Below are 24,487 nucleotides of genomic sequence, written 5' to 3'. Positions count from 1 at the left end.
CGACTTCCCGTTCCGGCGATACAGCCAAAACAACCCTGAACCTAGCCCAAACTGCAACCCTAACCCCGACCCTAACCCAAACCACTGTTTTATCAGGTTTTTGGACCTCACAACATATCAGGGTACAGAATAGATGACTGAGATCAGTTCATATCACATGAGCCTGTGTCAGTTTCTCTGTTTAGTTGTAATTAACAGTCAGGTTGAAACTACCCTAACACCAGCTGGCATTCATGTTTTGGCCTGTGAATGCATCATTTCACATCTCTGTCCTCTCTTGATGTGGGTTTTTGGATGCTGCAGCTCTCTCTGGTCCCTGCAGAAGAGAGTCCCACTGTAATTAAATGAAACTGAGTGATTTATCAGCCTCTGTGAGACCCTGATCAGTCATTATGCTGCACATGTGCACGCCACTCGCCCTGGCTTCCACTCCAGTGTTTTTACATGTGCTTGAACACACGCAGAGAGCAACACAAACATACTGACAATGAAGCACATCTGCACGTGTCGTCTGTCAGCACACTGTAGAAATACAATCACTTGTAGCCAGTGGACATCGGATTCATCTTAATTGTTTTAATTTCTTTTTTCTTCTTCATTTGGACACATCAGGAACCAACATAAGGCCTGTTAACGCAGCATCCGGGTCATCATCCTATGTAAATGCTGCCATCATTTCCCTAGAAATGGGTCTGACATTATCGGGTTAATGACCTTGTCCCAGCTGTTATTTAAAGGGGAGGGACAGATCCTCCTATAGTGAGAGCAAAAGCAATGGAAATAACTTGGGAGCTCATTTCTATAAGACCCCGTATACCTTTGTAATCCTGCTCCCCCCCCCCCCCCCCCCCCCCCCCCCCCCCCCCGACTGAAACTGGGATTTACTGCACCGACTGCACTTTAACTCCTTCTCCCACCGCTGCACACACTGAAAGAAGTGCAGCACACACACACACACACACACACACACAACACACACACACACACACACACACACACACACACACACACACACACTGTATGAGCAGTAACAGTGTTTAACAGGGGTTGTTGTAAATTGTAAATACAGTAAATGTCACTGTGGTAAGTTTTAACAGTAGCACATACTCCTGCAGTTGGGGGTGGGGGCAGTCAGACCAGGCAGTACAGTTGGGGGGGGGGGGGGGTTCTTTGATCAGGCTTAACTGGCGAGTCAGGTCTCTGACATCTGAGGGCCGAAAGGAAAGCAGAGAGAGGAGGGAGGGGGGTGAGGAGTGGGGCGAGAGCAGGCTTCATGCTGTGTTAGCATCCCCTCAGCAACTCCATCAATACATACTGCATACAGCGGAGAGACTGGCAGAGGTCCCTCTGTGCTGCAGCGGCATCGGCCAGGGAAAGAGAGCAACTCCCACGACCGGTCTGCTCAGTGTGCTGCTGCTGGAGGGGGTCTCTCTCTCTCTCTCTCTCTCTCTCTCTCTCTCTCTCTCTCTCTCTCTCTCTCTCTCTCCCTCTCTCACACACACATACACACATACACACACACACTCTCTCGTGCTGCATCGGGAGGAGGAGAGCGGAGGACGGGACGGTGGAATACTCCAGGGGACAGTCAGGCCGGATTGTGAGGACTCTCCTGCGCTAACATGCTACCGCGCTCCCTCCGCAGGGGAAGCTGAGCACCGGCGGGTCTGACGGGGATCTCTGTGCACCTGCTCACCGGTAAGACTGCTTCACTGCGTCCACAGTCAGCGGAGGAAGCTCCGTTCTTTACACGATGCTCCGTCAGTGGAGTCACACTTAGGCTACTGCCTGCATGTGTGCGCCATGGGCACATACAGTCACCATGGCTACCTGTGTGGAGGCTCGCGGTGCAGTATATATATATATATATATATATATATATATATATATATATATATATATATATATATATTGTCAAATAAGATCATCTACAGGGGGGATTCTTTTTTTAAAAGTTGGTACAACTTAGGGAGGAAGTGAAATATCTCACATTCTATTTGTTTTTATTGACTGTGTGTGTGTGTGTGTGTGTGTGTGTGTGTGTGTGTGTGTGTGTGTGTGTGTGTGTGTGTGTATTAAGAAACTGGTCAATAGCAGAATTGTGATATGGAAGCACAGCTTCTCTGTGGGGGTGTACACCCCTCTGTAAACCTCAATTCTAGTTTTCCATGACATCACGGAGAGGTTATTGCCCAAAGCAGCAACAAAATGACCTGATGTTGATGGTGCTGTTGATAACCAGTGTTGGCTTTCCAGAAGAATAAAATAATCAGATTGTTGCTCTTAAGATTTCTTAAAAGAAAAAAAAATAAAGTAATGCAAAATAACTCTCCTCTGAGTAAAGAATCCTGAATGACGTATGATCTCTCTTTTCTAGAGCCACGTGGATTTGTTTTTGATGAATGACCTCTGGAGCTTTATCAGTTTTTAATCCCACTTTAAATATCATTATAAAGCTGTTTTCTCCTGATCTTGCCTGTAACGTGACAGTAACCACTACCAATTTATCCACGAGCAAACGAGACAAACATTTGTAGAAACTCGGTCAAGAATAGTGTGAATGAACCTGCTCACAATGTAGAATTGTGTCACGCACTAGAGCTCCTTAAATGGGGATTGTGGTTCACTGTAATCCACTCTTTATTCTTTTATAGCTAAGACACGTAGGCAATGGAGTAAATAGAAATTAATCGAAAGCTTCTTGGCATTTTTGGGGGACATGCTGGTGACTCAATGGACGAAGGCGCAAAAATCTAACGTGGACTGAAATACTTGTGTCCTTCCACAAATAAGAAATGTAGGAATAAGATGTTCACTGCCAGCGACCCTAACAATTCCACCCACTCGTCCCTCACATTGAAAGCTTTTTAAGCCGACGGTAAACACAATAGATAACCACTAAAGACCTGGCGAGAGTGCACTTTGGTTGGTTTTTACGCAATCAGGGGTGATTCCTCGGGCTTATCTGTGTATTTCACAAACCAGGAAAACGTGTAAACTGTGAGTGAGGGAAAGATGCATGGTCAAAGTGTGCCGGGACATCGTTGCCTTTCATCAGCTGAGGATCAGAGAGCCCTAATCGTTAACTACAGGCTGGTGATACCTGCAAAGCAAGTGTTTGAATAAGAGATTCTTTGGATTGTTGGAGGTGAATGAGCCACTGGAACAGCTGCTCTACTTTTATTTGAGCTGCTGCTGCAAGTCCATTGTTTATTGGTGGATCTGGGTTGTCTCTAGCTGGGAAGATAATGGGACATTTGCTGCTGAGAGAGGAGTTTTTTTTTTCTAATTATGTCCTTTTTTGACTGATCATCCATCTTGAATAATCACATTGTTTGTTGTTGCACGTTTTTGAAGGTCTTCTGAATGATGGATGACTTTGGTGCTCAACATTCCTTTCGCCCAGTCAGTTTATAGACCAACCTCCTCGCCTCCGACCAGGAGCTGTGTTTTGCTAATTCTTTCCTGCAACATTCCAGGAACAGGTATTACATTTGTAGGGAAGTGAGTGAAACTGACAGCCTGTTTGCAGGCAGGATTATTAGCACTGCTTGGGGACGGGCCCAACAGCGACAGAGCGGGTTCTGCGTCATATGTTGTGAGGACCAAATCTGCTTAGCCTACTTTAGTTTTGCACAAAATATCTTGGTGCTTGCTGGAACTCCCGGATGGCAGCTGATTGTGATCCAATTTGTTGACCAAATCTTCAGTGTTGACAAATGACCGAAGGTAAAAATATTACAAATACCTCAAAAAGGATTCTTAAGTACAGTACTACAGTACAGTGAATGTATGAAGTTGCTTTGGCCCAGTGCAAACAACAACAACAACAACAACAGCTCAATCTGAGTTGCAGCGTTGTGGCCAGACAGAGATCTTTCCATTTCTCATTAGTTCTCAGGAACTTTTTTCTAAGCAGGGCTCCATTCAACACTGCACACTTTTTTTTTTTTCAGAAGTTCAAGGACATTAAGATGTGCTCAGAATATCAAGCAGTCCTTTTGGTTGTATCTCAAAAGGATAATTCGGTGATGGATTGCACCATGTTGAGCGATACACCTGCCATCCCGGGTTCGCTCTGATTCATAGCGGCCGGCCGCGCTGTGAGAAACTAGAGAACTACTGTATGTGTGGCTGAAATACCAGAGCTGGCAGAAATGTGAGGGCAACATGGCAACAAAACAAGGGGGATTTTGCAACCGAAGGGGCCCCTGCTCGCCTTTAAAGTGCAGTGTGACGAGAAAGTTAATAGGTGTCGGAGTGCTGTTAATATTTAACGGTTCCCCATGCAATATGCATGAACAAAGGTAACAATGTGTGTGGAAATGTTCCTAATTAACACAGTCGCTTCCTTTTTACAACCACCAACATGTTACATGTTACACACACTTCAGAGCAACGCCAGACACTTTTTTTTGGGTCATTTACTTGAACAGATTAGAGATACACAGATAGACGCCTGAAACCACGCATTGTTATTTCTTATTAAAACTCTTAATGACATCAGCGTATCAGATCTGGCTGGTTTTGTTGACGACGTCGTTCCCTCTGTCCGCGCAGATTATGTGGAGGAGCTGACGAGTGCGATGGCCAGCCAGGACCTGCAGGTTCTCATACACACAGCTCTGTGTTATCGTTGCCTCCCGACCAAGCAGCCAAGCCCGAGGATCTGACCGCAGCTTCCCTCCCCCTCCCTCCCTCTCCCTGGGTGTCCCTCACTCCTGGGCCCATCATGGGAGGATGCTTCTCCAAACCCAAACCAGGTAACCAGCACGTCTGCCTTTCTCAATCAGGTTTAGTTTGACACATGTAGGCCTACTGCAATACAACAGTGATCATCGTAGAACAACAATATGGTAACATCATATCATCACATTATTATTCCACTAAAAAGTCGATGCCCAGCTCTTTATAGTATTTCATGTGAACTATGGAGAATGCTGAGAGTTTACAGTAATTCTCTTACAAATATTTTAACATGGGGTTCAGGAAATGGGTATAATACAGGTATATAATGGTTATAATACGATTGTGCTTATGAGTCCAATTGAAATAGTTAAGGGCCATGAAGACACATGTTTGAATATCGTACTGTTTCCACAGAGAGATGAGTTTTTTTTTTTTTTTTAAAGGGACAGTTTGTTCTGAGTGAATTAAATTCAAAGCTACCTACCGCCTCCAAATCCTGTTATATGTGTCATCTCATACTCAGCCTCACCGCACTGTAGAGTTTTGTGTGGGAGGAATTTTAATGCTCTCTGTGGCATCTTTGGTCAAGAGGAAAACATATTGAGACACGACTTATGGAAATATGAATCTGTGTGTGTATCCATATCAGTGTAAGCATGGCTCGGGGATTAGCTATCTCACTTTATTGCAGTCTCACAGGTGATAATACCACAATGTACTTTCTCATTCAGGTGCATGGAGACACAAAATCTCTCAAATCTGTTCCACGCATCATAAGGAGGGGGAGTGATAAATACGAGGGACTAGCTATCTGAAAACAAATGATTTAACTGCTCACTGGGATCTGTCAGTTTCTACAAAATACTAACAATCCTAAACAAATGAACAGGAATATCATATTAAATATCACACAGTGGGGAATGTTGTCGATTCCTCTGTAATGTCCATCTGGTGTTGCTGAAAAAGCCACGGAGGGGACTTTAAGGCAGCCGTGAAAGTTTAGTTTACGATGCTAAAAACATAATAATCTCCAGGTATCTGCAGAGAGATTCACTGCTGCTGCTGCTGCTGCTGTTGATGAATTTACTTTCCAACTAAAAATATGGGTTTTGTACAACAAAAAAGTCCCTGTTCTTGGTTCAAATCAATCAAAGCATTTAATTAATAAATCAAGATAATATTGATATTTCTAGAAAGACAATATAAATTATATATCCTATTGGTTATACAGTATATATAAGTATATATAAGGTCGCCCATAAAGTTGGAATCATTTGCAAACGTCTTGTCTTTTATAGCACAAAACAAATGTTATGCTTGAATTAATGTCATTGTGACACATAATGTAATCATCGCACAACATTACTGATGCATTTAAATAGCAATAAACAGAGGATTGTCTCAAAATATTCCAACTTCATTGTAAATACAGTACAGTATATATACATAGTAAAGTGGGAGTAAATTGGCCCTCTGACAGGACGTACGAGGGAGAGAGAGCTTGTAGAATTGGCACATTGCCATCCTCATTTGCATCTAAATGTGAAGAAATGCAGAAAGGTTACAAGTACTGTGAAATTATACATAAGGATTGAAATGCCCCGTCTTCACTCATAGCTCGATACAATGTCCTTGTTAAAGTGCTAAACACTGAAACGATCAAAAGCTTTACAGGAAACATGTTGGTATGCGGCCCACACCAGATAACCTTTTAGTGCTGATCAAATGAAGCATCGGCGCGGTGACGCGTTTAGCAGCAGATCTTACAGCAGCATTGAGAGATTCTCTTCAGCTGTGGAAAGCTTTCTCTTGCTTTTCTCCTGCAATTGCACTCACTATTATGATTTTCCATTGATTTTAATTAAGACTTGCTCAGCAGGAGAAAATTCCAGCCAGATTACTGTGTAAGAACCGGATGATCAGCACATTTTTCCAGCCGAACAGATAAAGCCTGCTGCAGTGAAAAGGGAGTTACACAACTGTTTCTTAATGTTTAGAAATAAACCCAACAGCAGCGCATCAGATGCCATCAAAGAAAAGTGAATACCTCCCAGTTCATTTACTCTGTTATGGTTAGTTTTCTTAAAGCAACAACATTGGAAATGTGCACAAAACACTGCTGTTGTTTTTGTGTTTATGTCAGTTTCTTTTATGGAAATCTCATTATGTAAGAAAATCTGTAGTTTCTTGATTAGTAAGTACATTTAGATATAGACAGGTTGGGCTAGATAGTCAGCTTTTTGCTACTCAAATAAGTATTTGAAAGCTTCACAGCATCATTGAACTGCATTTTCTAAGTGAGACGTGTTTGTGTTGTGCAGTTGAAGTTAAAGTGGAACTCTCTCTCCTGGAAAAAGAAAAAGAGGTGGACGGGCTGTCACCTAATGGCAAAGCGAGCCCCTTTGCCGACTGCAGACCCAACGGCGCCCTGGGCCACGGCTCCGACGACGACTCCACCCCGCTGCCCTTGTACCCAAAACCGCGGGACTATGTGGAGGCCTCCGTGTGTCATGTTAAAGATCTGGAAAACGGACAGTAAGAAAAGGAAAAACAAGCTTTTTCAGCTTTTTATTGCTAATTAATTCCACTTTTAATTTGTAAGAGGAACATTGTGTCAATTAAAGTTTTTGTGTGAATTGTTCCTTTAATTTATTTGGCTCATTGTTGCTACCAGACCAGATAGGTGAAGGTGACGTAGCAGGTGTTTCCATGGGAGGATTTAATAATCATATAAACATTGAACGCACCTTTCTGTGTTCTGTGTGTGACAGGATGCGAGAGGTTGACCTTGGAAGTGGCCGAGCTCTTTTGATCAAAGAGCATGGCGAGTTCTCCGCCATGGCCCACAAGTGTCCACACTACGGAGCACCTCTGGTCAAAGGTGAGTCATATACGATCTCAACATTAAAAATGGATAATATCACACATTTGACATTCCTGTCATTGTCTGTCCTTCTAGGTGTTTTGTCCAAAGGACACGTGCGCTGTCCGTGGCACGGTGCCTGTTTCAACATCGCAACAGGAGACCTGGAGGACTTCCCCGGCCTGGACAGCCTGCCTACCTTCCAGGTGACCTTCCCCCGCTGGCTCTTAACACATTAACCTTATCATGTCTCTAAGCACCATCAAAAAGTGTACACATCGCTCATGTCTGTTTGCTCCAGGTCAGAGTTGAAAAGGACAAGGTGATCATTCGTGCAAACAAGCAGGTAACAAGAGAGAGAATGTGGGGGATTTATGCAGGAAAAGAAAAAGAGCATCTGATTGAACTGAGAACTTTTTAAAATCATTTCCAGGCTCTTCAGTCCCAGAAAAGATCAAAGGCCATGGCCCGATGCTCCGCGGTCATTCACTCCGGCACAAGCTTCAGCCATGTTCTCATCATTGGCTCAGGTCAGTGTCTTTAGTCCCTCAAACAACAAGGATCCATCTGTGTTCGATTCTTATCGGCAGCGTTTTCCTTCACGGCCTCTTTCTAAATCTAATTGTCCTTTTTATGGTAAACATGTCCGAAGGTCCAGCAGCTTTGGTGTGTGCAGAGACACTAAGGCAAGAGGGCTTCACTGACCGCATCGTCATGTGCACCATGGACAGACATCCCCCTTACGACAGGCCTAAACTGAGTAAGGTTTGTACACAGACCCTGAACACATGAACTGAGACACAAGTGAACTTTGCCAAGAAAGTTACATAACAGTCAGTAGTGACGAAACAGCTGCACAGCAACAAGGATTTAAAGAAGTCGTAAAGAAGTAAACAGACACAACTAAATGAAAAATAAATATTTATTGACTGCTTACAGCTGGAAAGATTGCTTTGAATTCAGGGATTTCTGTTTGATTTGATTTTTGATGGACTAACTCGCTGGCCTTTAGTCTTTAGACAGCACAGCAGAGCAGTTGAGATTGCGCTCCGTGGAATTCCTACAGGATCATGACATTGAACTGCTCATAGAGAAAGAGGTGAGAGGCGGTGACCTTAGATCGATCAATGCATTTCTGTTTTATTGACACAAAATGCATAAACCTGTATGACGTGTTCAGGCTGTGGCGATAGATGTGAAAACCCGATCTGTGACCTTTGAAGACGGCTCAAGGATGGAGTACAGGAAACTCTTTATTGCTACAGGAAGCAAGTAAGGAAAACAAGTTTCTTCCATTTCACATGATGAATAATCAGCAGAGATTAGGAATTCCTAAAATGACGTCCGATTGTTTTCCGAAGACCCAAACCGATGGTCTACCAAGGCAAGGATGTCAAGAACGTGTTCCACCTCAGGACGCCCGAGGACGCCAACAGCATAGCGAGGCTGGCCAACAACAAGAACGCGGTGATTGTGGGAACATCATTTGTTGGTGAGAAAAAGACACATTTAGAAACACATTCGTCTCATTTGTTTTTTATAAAACCTCTAAACCCTTTTATAAATACATCCTTACATTTTATTACTAAAGCTTTGTTATTCTGCAAAAAACATGCATTTTACTTGTTAATTTGTGCAAAATTCTTACTATAGCCAACAATTTAATTATCCAGCATATATATTGATAGAATGGGATGAAATAAAATGAAATAATAAGAAAACCTACCCAGAACAGTTTGCTGCTGGTAGACGAGGTACATCGGAGAAAGTATTTGGTACAATCATCAAAAAGTGTTCCCCTCTGCTTCTGTACTGCAGCCGTCTACAACGTACTCTTAGACAACATAAAATACCTTTCTAGCTCTCTTAAATTCATATTGAGTTTAATAAATACGAGCCCTGACTTTGAAAGAACATATGATCATGGTCAGGCCGTTTTCTCTCTTTTTCTGTACCATTTTGCATGAATTACTACATATATGAACTCCTCACGTGTCGGCAGGTATGGAGGTGGCTGCAGCTCTAACTGACAAAGCCCACTCGGTCTCCGTCATCGGCATCGAGACGGTTCCCTTTAAACAAGCTCTCGGGGAGAAAGTCGGGAAAGCCATAATGAAGGTAGAGTATCAGTGTCAGCGTTACTCCTTCTGGTCAATACCCCAGTAAACCACAATGGTTATACTGTATCTGTGGTGTGTTTTGTCTTCTGCAGCTGTTCGAGGTAAACAGGGTGAAGTTCTACATGCTGAACGAGGTGTCAGAGATGGTCGGCCATCATGGACAGGTATTCAGAAAGTGAGAGAAACAGCGTGACGTGATGCTCAGCAGCATTCTGCTCCCTCGTTTAATCCATGAAGAAGATGAGTCGGATATGAAACACGAGGATATTAACCAAAATGAAAACTATTTGATGGTGCAAAAGTATTTCTCTAAAACATAAAAATTTGTATGATTATTTATTGAGAATTTAACAATCAAGAGGTCTGCTTTGTGTGCAAACAACTTCTTCAAATATTTGAATTATTATTATGAATGAATGTGTATTGTATGCATTGTGTTGACTGTATATAGGGTCCCAATACTCAAAGTTAGAGGCGGTCAGAAAAAAGGTTTTTAGTGTTTTTCAGGAGTAATCTCTTTAAAAGAGGCGTCAAAGCTGTGGTATATTATTATGCAGTAGTTTTTTTCCTGTTTCCACAGCTGAAAGAGGTGGCGTTGAAAAGTGGAAAAGTCCTGCGGGCAGACGTGTGTGTCATCGGAGCAGGTGATGTCAACGATGATGCAAAATGTACCTTCTTTTTAATCTGTCCTCATTATCTGAATCGATTCTAGCAGCTCCGTATTTAACCCGTGTTCTCCGATGTGTCTCAGGAAGTATTCCTGCAACAGGCTTCCTGAAGCAGAGCGGCATCCACATGGACTCCAAGGGCTTCATCACTGTCAACAAGGTATTTTAGCCGAAGCCTGAATCCCGAGTGAAAGTGTTTTCTTGTTAATTCACGCCTGTAAACTTTCTCCCAGACGATGCAGACGAACGCTGACGGGATCTTTGCTGGGGGGGACGTGGTGGTGTTTCCTTTCCCGCCACGCAACAACAAGAAGGTGAACATCCCTCACTGGCAGATGGCTCATGTACATGGTGAGTGTGTCATCCTGACTGCATTCCTACTGAATACGACGATGATTTACATGCTTAAAGAATGTTGTTTCTCCTCCTGACAGGAAGGGTGGCAGCTCTCAGCATGATGGGCAGAGCCGCTGAGATCAAGACTGTGCCTTACTTCTGGTCAGCCATGTTTGGGAAGACCATACGCTACGCAGGTAGGCATCCATCTTTAGTTTCATGAAAGTGTTGCTGCAAGAGAAAGATCAGAGGTGGAAAAATAGCTGAATTGCAGCATCAGCTGTAGTTACCACACTGCCATCTAGCTGTACAGACCTGAAACTGAGCCTCATTTGGACTGTCTTTTTGCTTTTTTTACACACAAATGTGTATAATCTTCTCTTTGTGAAGGTTATGGTGATGGGTTTGATGATGTCATTATACAAGGAGACCTGGACGAACTGAGATTCGTGGCCTTCTACACCAGGTACGTCTTATTTTTCAAAACAGTGAAAAATGTAGATGAATATTAAGTTTTAACTTGTATTAAATTCCGTGTAGTTTCTCACTGTTTCCTCCTCTGGTCCATCTATAGGAGCGAGGAGGTGGTTGCTGTTGCCAGCATGAACTATGATCCCATTGTATCCCGAGTGGCAGAGGTCTTAGGATCCGGAAAGACGATTAAGAAACGAGATGTGGAGTAAGTCTCGGTCCAGGACTTAAATCTGGTCCTGGTTACAATAGCTGTTATGTTCTTTACTGTGAAGGAAACATGACAAATGTTATCACTGTGACAGAAAAACATCAAGCCGTGGAGCTTGTGACTTCAATCACATGGAAAGTATTACAAGGTCATTGTAACTACACGGAAAATAACACCAGTTATTATTTTTGCTTAGTTAATACAGTGACGCTTTATTTTACAATTTAATTTACTAATTATTAGGGGAAATAATAGATAATAGTGTAGACGGAATATGAGGTACCCACAAATGTGTTTTTGTTCTTTAAAAAAAATCAAGAAATTATATAGTTATGTAGTTGTGTTAAGTTGTTTTAATCAGTTATTAATTTCTAGAGGAATTGTTGGGAACGCTTTACTTTAATCCCTTTTTTTAAATATTTTATAGTATATAAGTATATTATAAACACTCAATACATTATTTTCCTTCATAGATCTTTAAGTGTTCATTAATGTAAATGTCAACAAGTGTCAACTAATACACATTAGCGATGTCCTTATATTTACCCAAAACTACATTACAGTATGTTTAAGTGTGTTAGAAATGTTGATTAATAATTCATACAATGCTAATATTGGAGGGAGGATTTAAATATAGTGCATGGGGAAATGAATTGCTGCTGTGCACTGACTAAAAAGACTTGAGGTTGCACCATGAAATCATTGCAATTAATTAATTTACATGTCTGTGCCTTCATTTTTAAATGTGTTTAAATGTTCTTAGCAAACATAAAGTGTCCCCACACTGTATTACTGTCTAAATGGCATGCTTTCCTGCTTTCTTTCCTCATGTCTCTCATGTCTTTCATTTCTAATAATGCAATCTCAAAATTTGAAGGATGTTAGCACGGCTTGGCAAGTATGGACAATTCTAGGCTTTTTCTATTTTAAATTTCACTCATATTGACCATGTATAGGTAACGATCCACTTGATAAACACGTACGTGTGTGAGTGTCTCACACCTGTTTTTTTTATGGGGGTTCGCAGGACTGGAGACATTTCTTGGTTGATTGACAAAGGCTCTCAATGACTTCACATCTGAAGGACGGACCGAAAATCCACCGGACACCTCACTATGGACACTTATGGTGCTGAGACACTGAGCAGCTATCCCCGGTTCTGGACGCAGACACACAGCGGCGTGTCGGTTGGAGACACACTTCCCCCGAGGACTTGCTTTTGTTCCTGAGAGACACTTTAATGTGACAACCGGAGCCATACACGGTCTGAATACACTGAATTGCTGCATTGGTGAGTCTTTTATGACGACGTTTCACAATCACAGCAATATTGGATTAAGCCTCTGTGCTGCTGCGAGATGTATCTACCTGTACTTTTGTTTATAAGAAGCCAGGGATGGGCATTTTGTTTTGTACAAATAACATTGTATATAGCTATAATCCTGAATGCACTGTTACAAAATAAGAACATAGAATTTGAACTGACTTTTTCTAAGTTTTAAATAACAGCTTTGGTTGTATGCTCGAAAACAGGCCTTAGATCTGCATGCTATAATTTAATATAATAGATGATTTTTAAAAATAAGTCCCTGAATGCGGCTTTAACAGACTCACGTACACACACATACAGGTTTAATTAGTAATAAAAGACAATTTCTAGAATTAAAAACATCTTTGCTTTGGTTGCCTTGCTACTGTAGTAGATTGCACAAATTAAATTACAATACTTTGATCACACTCTAGTGCTTGCATATATTTCCTAGAGAATATTACCCCGAGTAGTTTAAGGTTATTTCTGCTCGCGGTCACCTCCATCGAGAGATCTTTGTTACTAACTCAGGGAACTGAGGTTTGTCGCCTGGGCTCGTAGGAAAAGTAAGCAGAGCAATTAAGCAATTCATTTGTTGCTTGCATATTTTTTCCAATATCACCGGTTCTCTCATGTTCACTCAGAATTGCTTGTAATGGGTATGAAGCGGATGCTTGATTACATCCTGGTGTGCCGATGTAATCCCTGAAAGCCAACTCAGCGTTTTAAAAAGCATCTTTGTTCCTACAGACGACATTTTTATAACTAAACTTTGAAATAAAAGTCTTACTACTCATATAATCTCATTCTCCACGTTACTCCGCCTGTTGTTTATGTGTGAATTCTTCGCCTTATTAAAGCCAGGAAAACGGTAGATAATCAGTAGGAAATGTTTAATAATTTTCAAGGAAGCATAGTTTAATGGTTGACAAGTTTCAGGATATCTAAAAAAAACATTTCTAGTCAGTTGAGCATTGAGATCATACAATAAAAATATTTTTGGGAAAAATTACACAGAAAAGAAATCACATGCAATGTCCACAAAAATGTATAAATCTCATAAAAGAAAGATTTTTCCTGATGAAGACGATACCTGGGAGGCATTTAACACACACAATAAAACTGACACAGTGTTCACAATAATATTGCAAACGGCCCGTTGAGGTTTTTCTACATTATTTGGGTAAAAAGCACCTTAGAGATGGATACATATTTCTAGAAACACTGGAGTGAAGGCATTACATGGCATCATAAAACTGGATTTGAGTTACATGGATCTAAAGACGACATGAAGGGTTCAGAGCACAGAAACAACTAGGAGATACACATCGGTGCAGGTTTTACTTCACTGTGGAGAGAAGCATCTTAAATTAAAGGTGTGTGAACATATCTGATCACTGCACAGATCACACATGAACACATGTCTAATAGCAGGACAAAGGAGGACGATTCTTATTGGTATGAAAATATTTGACAAAATGTCTGAGCATAATGCCCGAATGTTATCACAGCATTGGTTGTTGTAATATAGCTAACAGTCAAACACAAGCGCAGGACATTCTGGCAGCTTAAGACAACAGACTTCAGACCAGCACTCTGACATCTGACGACCTCGCCTACATTATTGTGAACAAGCTTTAAAGAGGACATCATAAAAACTGTTAAAAATGATGAAAACATTTGTAAACACTTCCTTCTGGCATCAACTTTTATGTACTACAAAAACGGAAAGAAAAAATCTATTCACATTATGAAATACTTTTCATCAAACGACTCACAATCACAGCTTCTTCTGTACTCGTTAATAAAGGCACTTAATATTTAACTGAAGCTTTTGAGATGATAATTGTTGGCAGTGAAATCCGCTGCATCGAGAGGTTACATAAGAGAGACACCTGATCATTTTGGTGGATGATCATCCGTTTAGAAAAAGCCATAATAAACACCAAATGTTGCATCGCGGCAGTTGAGACACTTTTTCCACAATCTTGCAGCAACACGGCCGCCTGCGTGTACAAAACGTCTTCAGCATCCGTGGGGGTCAGAATTCATATTCTGCTGCACACTGCTGAAGGTACCACTCATACAATTTTCCCTGTGGAGTAAAATCAACCGTGTGAGATTCAACATTTCAGATTTGACTAATTAAATTTAGACATTTAACCTGCAAAATATATGAATCTAACCTTCTTAGTTTTGACGATATCCTGGATGTAATCGCTGTACTCTGCCATCGTCCTCTTCTCCTTCTTCGTCAGCGTCTTATTCCCTTGGCTGAGGATGAAGAACATCACAAGATCGTTTACCCAGGACTTCAATAACCGCTTCCTAACTATCCTGGTTCCCATCCGTACTAAATGTGCATGAATGTGTAGGGCAGCAAGTTACAACTAATTTCATTCTCAATGAATCGTATTGTGTTCTACAAAAAGTCTGAGTACAGTAGTGAAACTAAATCCCATAATGACGTCTTTAAATGTCTTGTTTTGTCCGATCAACAGTCCAAAATGCTAAATATTTAGTTTAAATTGATAGAAAACATCAGGAAAACTTCACAAATGAGAAGAATGACGTAATAATGTTTAAGAAATTAATTAATTAATCGTTGATCCCCATTTCATCAATCAATTATTTTATCAGCTCCACATATGCATTCGTTTGATTGAATTCGTAGCACTCACCTTGCAAAATGCTTTGCTAGGAAAAGCAACAGGTAGCAAAAAGCTCCAAATATGATGATAAACACAACTTGTCCATCTTCTGGTATCCAGTCCCATAAATACATCACTACTCCCTGTGAGACACGTTGAGAAGAAACATTTACAAAATAAGGAATGAAATGACATCTTGTTATTTGTACAAATATGTGCCGGTCTTACTGTGAATATGGAGAGGGTCTTGGCTGGTCCGTCACCCAGCAGCTCGTCCAGCTGCTCCTTTGAGATAGTGTTCACTAAGAAGCTGAGGATGAACAGGACGGGGAGGAACACGCCCAGAGCGCCACACAAGAACGAGTGAAGACGGAAGCTTTTGTTGTGCGTCACGTCGGCCCTGAGTGCACACGGAGGAAATCTGATTTAATATCACACTCTCTGAAGCAAATAATAATATGACTCTTATCTCCTCCGTATACATACGATATGGTTTATTTGCTTCCAGATGCCATCTGTCAGTGCATCATGGTAAATTAGATTTGAAAACACATGCTAGGCGGCGGGTTGAAAGGTCAAACCTGTCCTGCTCCAGTCTGCTGCTGATGGTGGAACAAATGAGGTCAGAGTCTTTCTCCAGCTGGTCCAACGTCTTCTGAACGGCCTGGTTGATGGTCTTCTCGATGGTCTGACACACCCCGTCGATCTGGTTCACGCAGCGGCTCGGCTAAACGAGACGGAAGCTTGTGAGTGCATCCATCTTTGAATAACTTGTACAAAACATGTTGAGATGTGCATCTGGAAGAGGGAAGGCCCAGACAACAAATCCTGAGAGCATTTTGATTGACAGCCATGTACACTCAGCAGGAAGCGAAGCTACACCCGCTCAGCGGAAATAAACCAGAGGTCGGGAGGTATGCACAGATCTACCGAGGGGGGTTGTAGATCACAAGATGGTGCAGCGATAACTCAGGAGAGGGGCTTCAATTGTCAAAGGTGGCTTATCAAAGGCCATGGTTTACAGCCCCGCCTCCCCAAGAGTGGATACCTCGCCAGAGTCATCATATCGCAAAATAAATCATCCTCTTCCAACCATCAAGAGCCAACAGGAAACCCGGAGTGGACAATTTACATGCAAGGATAATCAATGTCAGGAGAGCAGAGTGCTTTAAATCCAGACCCAAGATCAGACCCAGACTTGAGACGTCAACACCAGAAACGGGTCCATGATTTAGAGCAAGCATCAGATGGTGAGGAGCATAAAGCATGCTGTCTTACCCTCTGGGGGTTGGGGATGTATATTGTAGGCATCTCAAAACCACATTTGTTGAGACCTGGACGGCGACACAGTTCCTGGACTATCTGCATCATTACCCTCTGCAGAAATACACAAATCAAGTCATCATTTTTTTTGGATTAAGCTACAAATCTATTGAAATTTCAAAAGAAAAAAACATATGAAGTGACCTCACCTGTCTGTCTGTTTCCTTCCCTGCTTCGTCTGCCTTGCTGAGGTAGAACATCAGCTTGTCTCCGCATTTCTCACTCAGCTTCTCCACGATGTTGAGTGTGCGTTTGCAGAGCGCCTGGCCCATCGGGTCGAAGAACACGAAAATCAGGTCCGCCTGTTCTCCTGCATCAAACAAACATCCGTTATAGAAACACGACAGCTGCAGACTAGATAATAAAAAACTCAAGCAGCTGCATAGACACACCCAACCAGGTGATGGCGCTGTTGACATCAAAAGGGTAGACCATGTCTCCGTCCACCAAACCCGGCGTGTCCACGAATGTCACCAGACTGAACTTCTTCTGCTTGGAAGTGGAGATCTCAGCGCGCAGGTAGTCCATAAAACCTGGAATATACGGAGGCTGAGTGCGTTCAGGTGCTTCATTCTGGATGAATGAATAGTGAGGAATCAAAAGAGCTCCTGAAGGAAGCTGTCGCCCCTAACGACTAGATTATTATAATGTGCTAGTGGAAGCTGCAGTGCAGTCAATACTGAGGGAGGCCAGTGAGTGCATGCAGTCAACTTTTCTGTGCTCGACGATTTGCATTTGGTCCTTTGAATCGCAAACGTGTGCAGGATAATCTGGATTTATAATAAAATGCTAGCTGTACGCACGCATTAACACATCTGAGGAAAAAAGCAATCAATAGTTGGACACGCCCTCACGGATCAAACTTAAATGTTCACGCACAGAAACATTTCCTTAGGTCTCGTTTTTTTTTCTTCTCACCGTCTGTTGTCATGGTTACACACAACAGCTCTTCAACTGGCAGCTTTAGCGTGGGGCGTGGGACATAAAGCTAGCCAGTGAAGAACGACTGTGAGGCAACGCGCTTGTGAGCTCACGACGAGGTCTTCACCTCAACCCGAGTTCCCCTCAAACCCCCGACTCGGAGCACAAGAACAGGATCACTATTTAGTCACTATTGACAAAATAACCCCACCCACCACCGCATCCTCCCTCTACACACAAACGCACACACACACACACACACACACAGGCCTGCGATGACACTGAGGCTGTTTCATAGGAAGAGGCAGGTGTTAACAGCCAGCACAAATCCCGTCGTTGTGCTGCAGTGAGCCGGGCCACTGCTGCTGTGGCACATTAGCATTCCCTTATGTTTCCTCTTACATCTGCCTCCTATCACACGCCTTAGAAGTGCATTCCCACAGTCTCGCAATATCCTGCCATTATCGTCGTGACAGCATGAGCGTACGAAAAACACCATCAGATATCAGGCGGCTTCACGTTAGATCTCTATAAGGCTGCTGCTCTATACTCCCCTTACACATGCACGCATCAATGATTACTAAAAAAGACCAGCAATTATGTAAGTCCATTCCAAAAAAATAGGAATCAAATAGCTTGATACAGACATATCATTTCACTCTAGTTGAACTAGAGTCCTCTGAGTCTCCCGAAAGGTGGAAACGAGAGCGATACTCGCCGATGGGTGCTAAGTTCCTCAAGTGACTGTAAGTGAGAAGACTACACTGGAGATCCTGTGCACGAGGTAAAAGGGCAAAGGCTGCAATAACGCTGCATCGACCAGGACTAGACAGAGAACTTGTTGGACTAAACAGCTCAAACAAGAGGAGTGCAAACACATCGAAGAGGAAAAGAGTAAACAACACACTATCAATACAGTGAAAACAGTTGCAGCACAAAGTCTAAAACGCACGACAACAGGTTGAAAAGATAAAAACAGAAACAGCCGTTACGCAAGCCTAACACAAAATAAAGTATCTGTATAATCAGCAGCTCCTCCCACATAAGGATATACAATGCTTTTTTCGGATGAGTCATCCTCAGTCAATGTGGCAGATCAACAAACGCCTGCTATAATGCGTTTCCGGAGGCGGCGGTGAAGTTCAAATCAACAGCCTGCTTGTATTCCGGCAGCAGATCGTCGGTGTTGCTCGGGGCCTGCAGAGTGATGCTGCTGCTGCTGCTGCTGCTGCTGCCGCCGCCGTCGTCTCTAATGGCTGTGACATTTCTCAGCAGCTCCTCCTGACTCCACTGCACTGCTGTCGATGGGGCGTGTGACTCACGAGCCATACCGTGAGCGCTCCAGTCCGCACCCAGTGAACCCTCACTCTCTACACACACTCACTGTCAAACGCACGCACATACATCAGCGCCCTCCCCCCCCATCCTCCTCCTCCTCCACACTGATGCTCGCACTCAGACCGCAGGCACACCCACTTTTTCTGCACGACCACCTCAACATCAGAAGCTTCAGACCCGCCGCTGACGCACAGAGAGCCGACGACCAATTGTCTTAAAACAATACGCCACTAATTTGCGTCTGTTTCTTCAGTGAGAGAGTAGTCGTGACTCCCGTATCTCAGAATCGAAACGGCAGAAATGTGATGAGATGAGAACAGGAGAGTCTGGTCTGATTTATAAATAAAACTTAATACGTCAAAAATATGACTCAGCGTTGAATCATCAAGGTGAACTCCGCCTCAAATCACAAAAGACAAACATTTCTTGAGCAACACAGGATCAAACAGCCATAATGGATGGCAAAGGATGACAGGTTGCTTTAAATTAGTTTATCTAAAACCACAAAAAACTTCTGAACTAGAACTGAGTCTGTAATGTAGATTAACTTTCCCCAGGAGGAGATGGAGCACACGGCAGAGCACTATCTTAAACCTCAAAGGAGCAAATCTGTGGCTGCAGCTCATGATGACATTCGTCTCCTGCTCACTGTTCTCTAATGCTGCTTCTCCCCACTGGTCCAGCTCACTTTAACATGTTACCCTCTCTGTGATGTTTTCCATCACGATGCCAGTTGAGAAAAATAATCTATAAATACACAATCATTTGAATTTCTCCATTGCACAAAAGTGACAACATTAATTAGAATTTTTAGATATTATGGAGAAGATGAATGAACAGTGCTGATCTTTTAATCACTCAAAAAGAGGAAATATGTTTAGCTCTATTCTATATCAACAGTAGGGAGAGATGCACTTGATTTTGAAGGATAAAACTCTAATCTGTTCTATTATGTGAGATGATCGAATGTTTCGATCCTGTGTTGCATCTCATTAGAAACAGAGCAAAATGTGCACATAATGATTAATTTAGGAATTCCTTACTCATAAGAATTCCTTACAAAAATGTAATAGAATAGAACAACCACACTTTAAATTGTGTACTTTTCAGAAACCAATGATGAGTTCCTGGTGCTAAAAAAAAAAGAAAACACTTACCTTTGAACTCGAGGAGCGGTCGAAAGTGAGGATAGAGATGTAGCGTCGCATTTCCCTGTGAAAGAGTGAAAAGACAACGTGAGAAACAACCTGACGAGACAAACATTAATCTGCGGTCATTCGGAGCTCGCGGCTCCAACAGAGTCCTCTCTCTTCTCGGCACTTCGCACTCTTCAATCCTCCACCAGCTGCAGACGAGTACGCTCGCTTTAAGCTTTTCCCGTACATAGGAGATAATCCTTCGACTCTGCAGTCCTGCACTGCAAATATATTATTCATCTTCATCACCTTCATCACAGCAGGATGTGAACGGAGAGGCAGAGGAAGAGGATGAGAAAAGACGGAGAGACAGGTGCCTCCCGAGCCTGTTTATATGCTGCAAAGAGGCATCCTGTGTGTGTGTGTGTGTGTGTGTGTGTGTGTGTGTGTGTGTGTGTGTGTGTGTGTGTGTGTGTGTGTGTGTGTGTGTGTGTGTGTGTGTGTGTGTGTGTGTGTGTGTGTGTGTGTGTGTGTGTCGATAACAAAGCCCCTCATCGGAGCAGCATACAGAATGAGCAATCACCGCTGACTGAGGGAGTGCCCCTCCATACAAGCTGACATCGAACGCATTGCTTCATCAACCTTTAGAAGCAGCTTCAGCTCCCATTACTGAAGGTAGAAATTGAAAAATCCCTTCATCCACAAAACAGAAGAGGTGCCATCTGAATATGAAATACTGTTAATTGACAAAACAGATCTGGAAATGAATTATAAAAAGCATTAAAATGGAGCATGCTGGTTGTATTTATGGTGGATCGAGGATTTCTTGGTCCTTCTGTTTCCACGGAGGGCTTTTCATCAGATCTTATACACATCAAGTTCTTCACTGTGAGTCATGTGAATGTCGGCTGGCATCGCGTCATTCTTACCGTCAGTGATTCTCTTTTGCGACCGCTTGTGATGAAGGTGAAGCCCTGCGTTTCGATGGCGACGCCTGTTTTCTGTATGTGCTCCTCAGCATACCTACAAACAGCAAGAGGCCTCAAACGCATCAGAAACTATCCTTATCCTTTATAAGCTGAAGCAACAACATGTATTCATATATTAGTTGCTGTGTTTACTGTAACAATTAATGCATCAATTATCATTCAAAACTAATCATTTATAGTAAAATAAAAAGGTGTTTTGTCAATAAACAAAGCTTCACATTGTTTATTTTGTCTGGCCAACAATCTAAAACAGGTCAAGATGGAAATCCTCACATTTGAAAGGCTGGAACAAGTGAATGTTTAGCATTTTGTAAATAACTTTTCTGTCCGTCAACAAATCAATTAAATGTTTGATCATTTCAGCACTAACAATTATTTCAACAACTGGGGAATGTTTCAATAAAAAAACGGTCAAATTAGTGATGAACCTAAATGAACAGCAGCTCTCAAAATACACTAATAAATTAATGAGTACAGAGAGTCAAACTTGTCCAATATCTCCATTTCTGTTAAAGCGAGGCGGGATTCTGTATTTTAAAAACATTTTGTAATATTTACATCCTGACAGCAATCAATAAATCAAACATTTTACAAACAAATCTGGTATCAGTGGCATTCACTGTCAGATTAGCGACTTTCTGAGTTTGTGCCATTAGCTACTTTGAGTGGAAAATAATCTGGAGGCAACCTCCTGTTCTGAAAAGTGAAGACCATGCTGAAGTGCCTTTAACGTGCATCTTCTCTACTGGCCATCAGGGGGCGACTCCTCTGGTTGCAAAACGAAGTCAGATTGCATAGAAATGAGAAAATGACTCCACTTCTCACTTGATTTATAATCTCAGTAAACATCAGTTTATGGTGTCAATTCTTCTTTAATACAGCATGATGTCCATTTAGCAAACTATGGTCCCATTTTTTAATTTTCTAATTTTTTAATTAATAGCAATGCAGTTAGCTACTAAGATGACCTTAACACTTTGCTGTAAAGTTGACCTTGAATTATGAAGCTTTGCCATAAATGGAATAACTTTAAGTTGAGGACAGTTTATCCAACTAAAGAAACTAAACCTTGAGCTCAGGAAACTAGAGAAGGTCATTTTACACTTTTTCAAAAACATATATAAAAAACTATACGATCATAGGTGTTTTGCAGTGGTGTTAAATGCGTGATAGTAGTTCATATTGCAATATATCATGGATTGTAAGAAGATAAAGATGATATCTCTGTGTAACTCATGGGGCGGAGCATGCAAAGCTGAATGGTGCTGTAGTTCCCATCAACCATAAGATGTATTACCAGTTAATGAAGGAGCTCTTCCCTGCAGAGTGGTTCCCCATTATCATCACAACGATCTTCTTTCTGGGAGGCAGGAGCCGAACGCCCAGGCTGCTGGCAATCTTCACCAGGCCTGAAAACACACACACACACACACACACACACACACACACACACACACACACACACACACACACACACACACACACACACACACACGCACACACTTTACACTTTTCTTTCAAACTAATTAGGGCAGAAGCAATTAATTGACTACTTCTCCCCTTTCATTAGTACCAAATTACTAAGTTCCTTCCAAGAAACGTCATTAGAAAATATTCAATATTTCATTATTATCATACATATTATCTCGCTAATGATATGCATCGCCAAATAACACGTTTTCTGGTGATTCCATAAATAAATAGTCTTTATGAATTAACAATATGGTTGGACCTTTTTTGAATACTCCAAAATAAAGATGGTTTCAAGAGAAATTATAACAAAAAAATATATATACATTGGTTCATATAGGTTAATGGTGTTGTAAAAGTGGTAAAATGTGTTTGTTGTATGTTTGTTATTGTTCATGTGATGATAAATCCGTCATTGTTTTCTATGAATCTAGAGCGATGTATTGTTACTGTGAGTGAACCAGCTCATAGGCCCGTTCCTGTCTCCTCTGCTGTACCAGAGTTAATTATTATACTCATTATACAGTCGTAATTACAACAGGACACACGCTGCAGGAAGAAACCTCCTCCAAGTGCTGCAAGAGCAAGTTCGACACACACACACACACACACACACACACTCCACAAGTCAAACCACCCCCCACAGCGCAGCTTATTATACAGTATATTATAATAAACGTCATATTCATGTAGCATAGTACGTGATGAAGCCTGGGTTTGTCCGGCTGTTGACAGGCAGATCTCAGGGCAGCCACGCCACAGTTACATGCATGTCACGTGTTTGACACTGACAGACAGCTGCTGCACCCCAACCGCCAACTTTACATCCCCCCCCCCCAAACCAGCCACCCCTCCCTTAAAACACACACACACACACACACACACGCACACACGCACACACGCACACACACACACTTCAGTCCCACCGACCACTAAGTTACGTAACTCCTCCTCAACTACGAGTTGGGTCTCCGCTCTGACGCCGCCTCCTATTTAATCCGCGTTATCGATCATTTACCGTTTTCGCTGTCGACATATAAACCGTGGCATTCTTTCAGAATCCTCTCGCTCGGTGTGTTGATCGCGGACTCCAGAGGGTTCGCTACAGACCGGGGCTTTCTGCCCGACATTGTGGTCACAGCCACCAGCCGCCTCTCTCTCTACCTCTCTCTCCCTCCCCCCCCCCCCCCCTCTCTCTCTCTCTCTCTCTCTCTCGGTTGGTTTCCCAAAGCACCGGGGGAAGACTTTCAGTGTTGCACAAGGACTCTCGTGTGCGGATGAAGCGCCCCCTCGCGGTCAAACCCCGGCAGCACAGAAGAGGAGGTTCTTATGAATTTAAACTCCACTCTTTTGGCTCTAAAAAATACCTACCGTCCAATACACACCAATGTAATGTGATTTTTGCTTTTCTGCTCTTTTCCTATTACTTTTGCCTGATTCCTGCACATTAGTTATTCTCTTTTTTTTGGTCCTCCAAAGACTTCTGGAGAATAATCTGAAAAATGTGATTTCCATGTCCTCAAAGTGTCCTTCCTAGAATTCATTGGGCCATTTCTTGTATGTATTCCCATAAAATGATCCATGTAAAACCTGCAGATGATTATGGAGCTCCATGAGAGAAGATGCGTAGCTAACTTGATGAAGTGTTTTAGTGGAAGAACCCTTTAATGACTATTATACACCCACACCTGATGGCTTGTCGTGAAGTGAACTATTGAGCTCAGAAAAATGTTTTGAGGGGAAATTGGCAGTCATATCAACATGTGCAGAGCTGCAGAGGTTTATATGTGTAGAGGTTTATGTGACCTTGGAGTTGGAGTAACTGAACTCCATCAGGGTGTGGTAGCACTCATCCTCCACCTGAGGGTGCAGCACAACAATTTAGCAGTTGAATAAGGAAGGAGAGTAAATGCTGGAGGTTTGCACCTCTGTGACCGCAGATGCACAACCTGGACATCTAACAAACAAATTGAAGCTGATTTTCATGTCTTT

The 24,487-nt window shown here is 42.4% G+C and overlaps 2 protein-coding genes across 3 annotated transcripts; one reads left to right on the top strand and one right to left on the bottom strand.

Annotated features, from left to right (window-relative positions):
- The first annotated feature begins 1,535 nt into the window (after nucleotides 1-1,535).
- aifm3 (AIF family member 3) lies at nucleotides 1,536-13,454 on the top strand. Of its 2 annotated transcripts, XM_084023914.1 has the most exons (21): nucleotides 1,536-1,698; nucleotides 4,561-4,763; nucleotides 7,011-7,224; nucleotides 7,461-7,570; nucleotides 7,649-7,758; nucleotides 7,854-7,898; nucleotides 7,986-8,082; nucleotides 8,205-8,317; nucleotides 8,565-8,651; nucleotides 8,733-8,824; nucleotides 8,914-9,044; nucleotides 9,555-9,670; nucleotides 9,765-9,836; nucleotides 10,253-10,316; nucleotides 10,424-10,500; nucleotides 10,574-10,691; nucleotides 10,775-10,873; nucleotides 11,067-11,142; nucleotides 11,251-11,355; nucleotides 12,236-12,256; nucleotides 12,386-13,454. In XM_084023914.1, the coding sequence occupies exons 2-21, from the start codon at nucleotides 4,733-4,735 to the stop codon at nucleotides 12,426-12,428; spliced, it is 1,821 nt and encodes a 606-aa protein (XP_083880040.1). In that variant the 5' UTR covers nucleotides 1,536-1,698; nucleotides 4,561-4,732; the 3' UTR covers nucleotides 12,429-13,454. The 2 variants fall into 2 exon arrangements, with proteins under 2 accessions (XP_083880040.1, XP_083880041.1); XM_084023915.1 differs by lacking the exon at nucleotides 12,236-12,256.
- Nucleotides 13,455-13,545: 91 nt separating this feature from the next.
- On the bottom strand, nucleotides 13,546-23,682 carry LOC311022582 (uncharacterized protein). The gene is made up of 12 exons (XM_084023927.1): nucleotides 23,514-23,682; nucleotides 22,323-22,434; nucleotides 20,966-21,059; nucleotides 20,058-20,112; nucleotides 17,034-17,174; nucleotides 16,791-16,951; nucleotides 16,597-16,695; nucleotides 15,900-16,045; nucleotides 15,547-15,718; nucleotides 15,349-15,461; nucleotides 14,854-14,941; nucleotides 13,546-14,762 (listed from the first exon to the last, which is right to left on the bottom strand). The coding sequence occupies exons 1-12, from the start codon at nucleotides 23,623-23,625 to the stop codon at nucleotides 14,709-14,711; spliced, it is 1,347 nt and encodes a 448-aa protein (XP_083880053.1). The 5' UTR covers nucleotides 23,626-23,682; the 3' UTR covers nucleotides 13,546-14,708.
- Nucleotides 23,683-24,487: the final 805 nt, after the last annotated feature.

This window comes from Eutrigla gurnardus (genome assembly GCF_963514095.1).
Source record: "Eutrigla gurnardus genome assembly, chromosome: 13".
In the NCBI taxonomy this organism is placed as follows: Eukaryota; Metazoa; Chordata; class Actinopteri; order Perciformes; family Triglidae; genus Eutrigla; species Eutrigla gurnardus.
The sequence above is the reverse complement of the archived record's forward strand: the minus strand, read 5'-3'. Positions and strand labels throughout refer to the sequence as shown.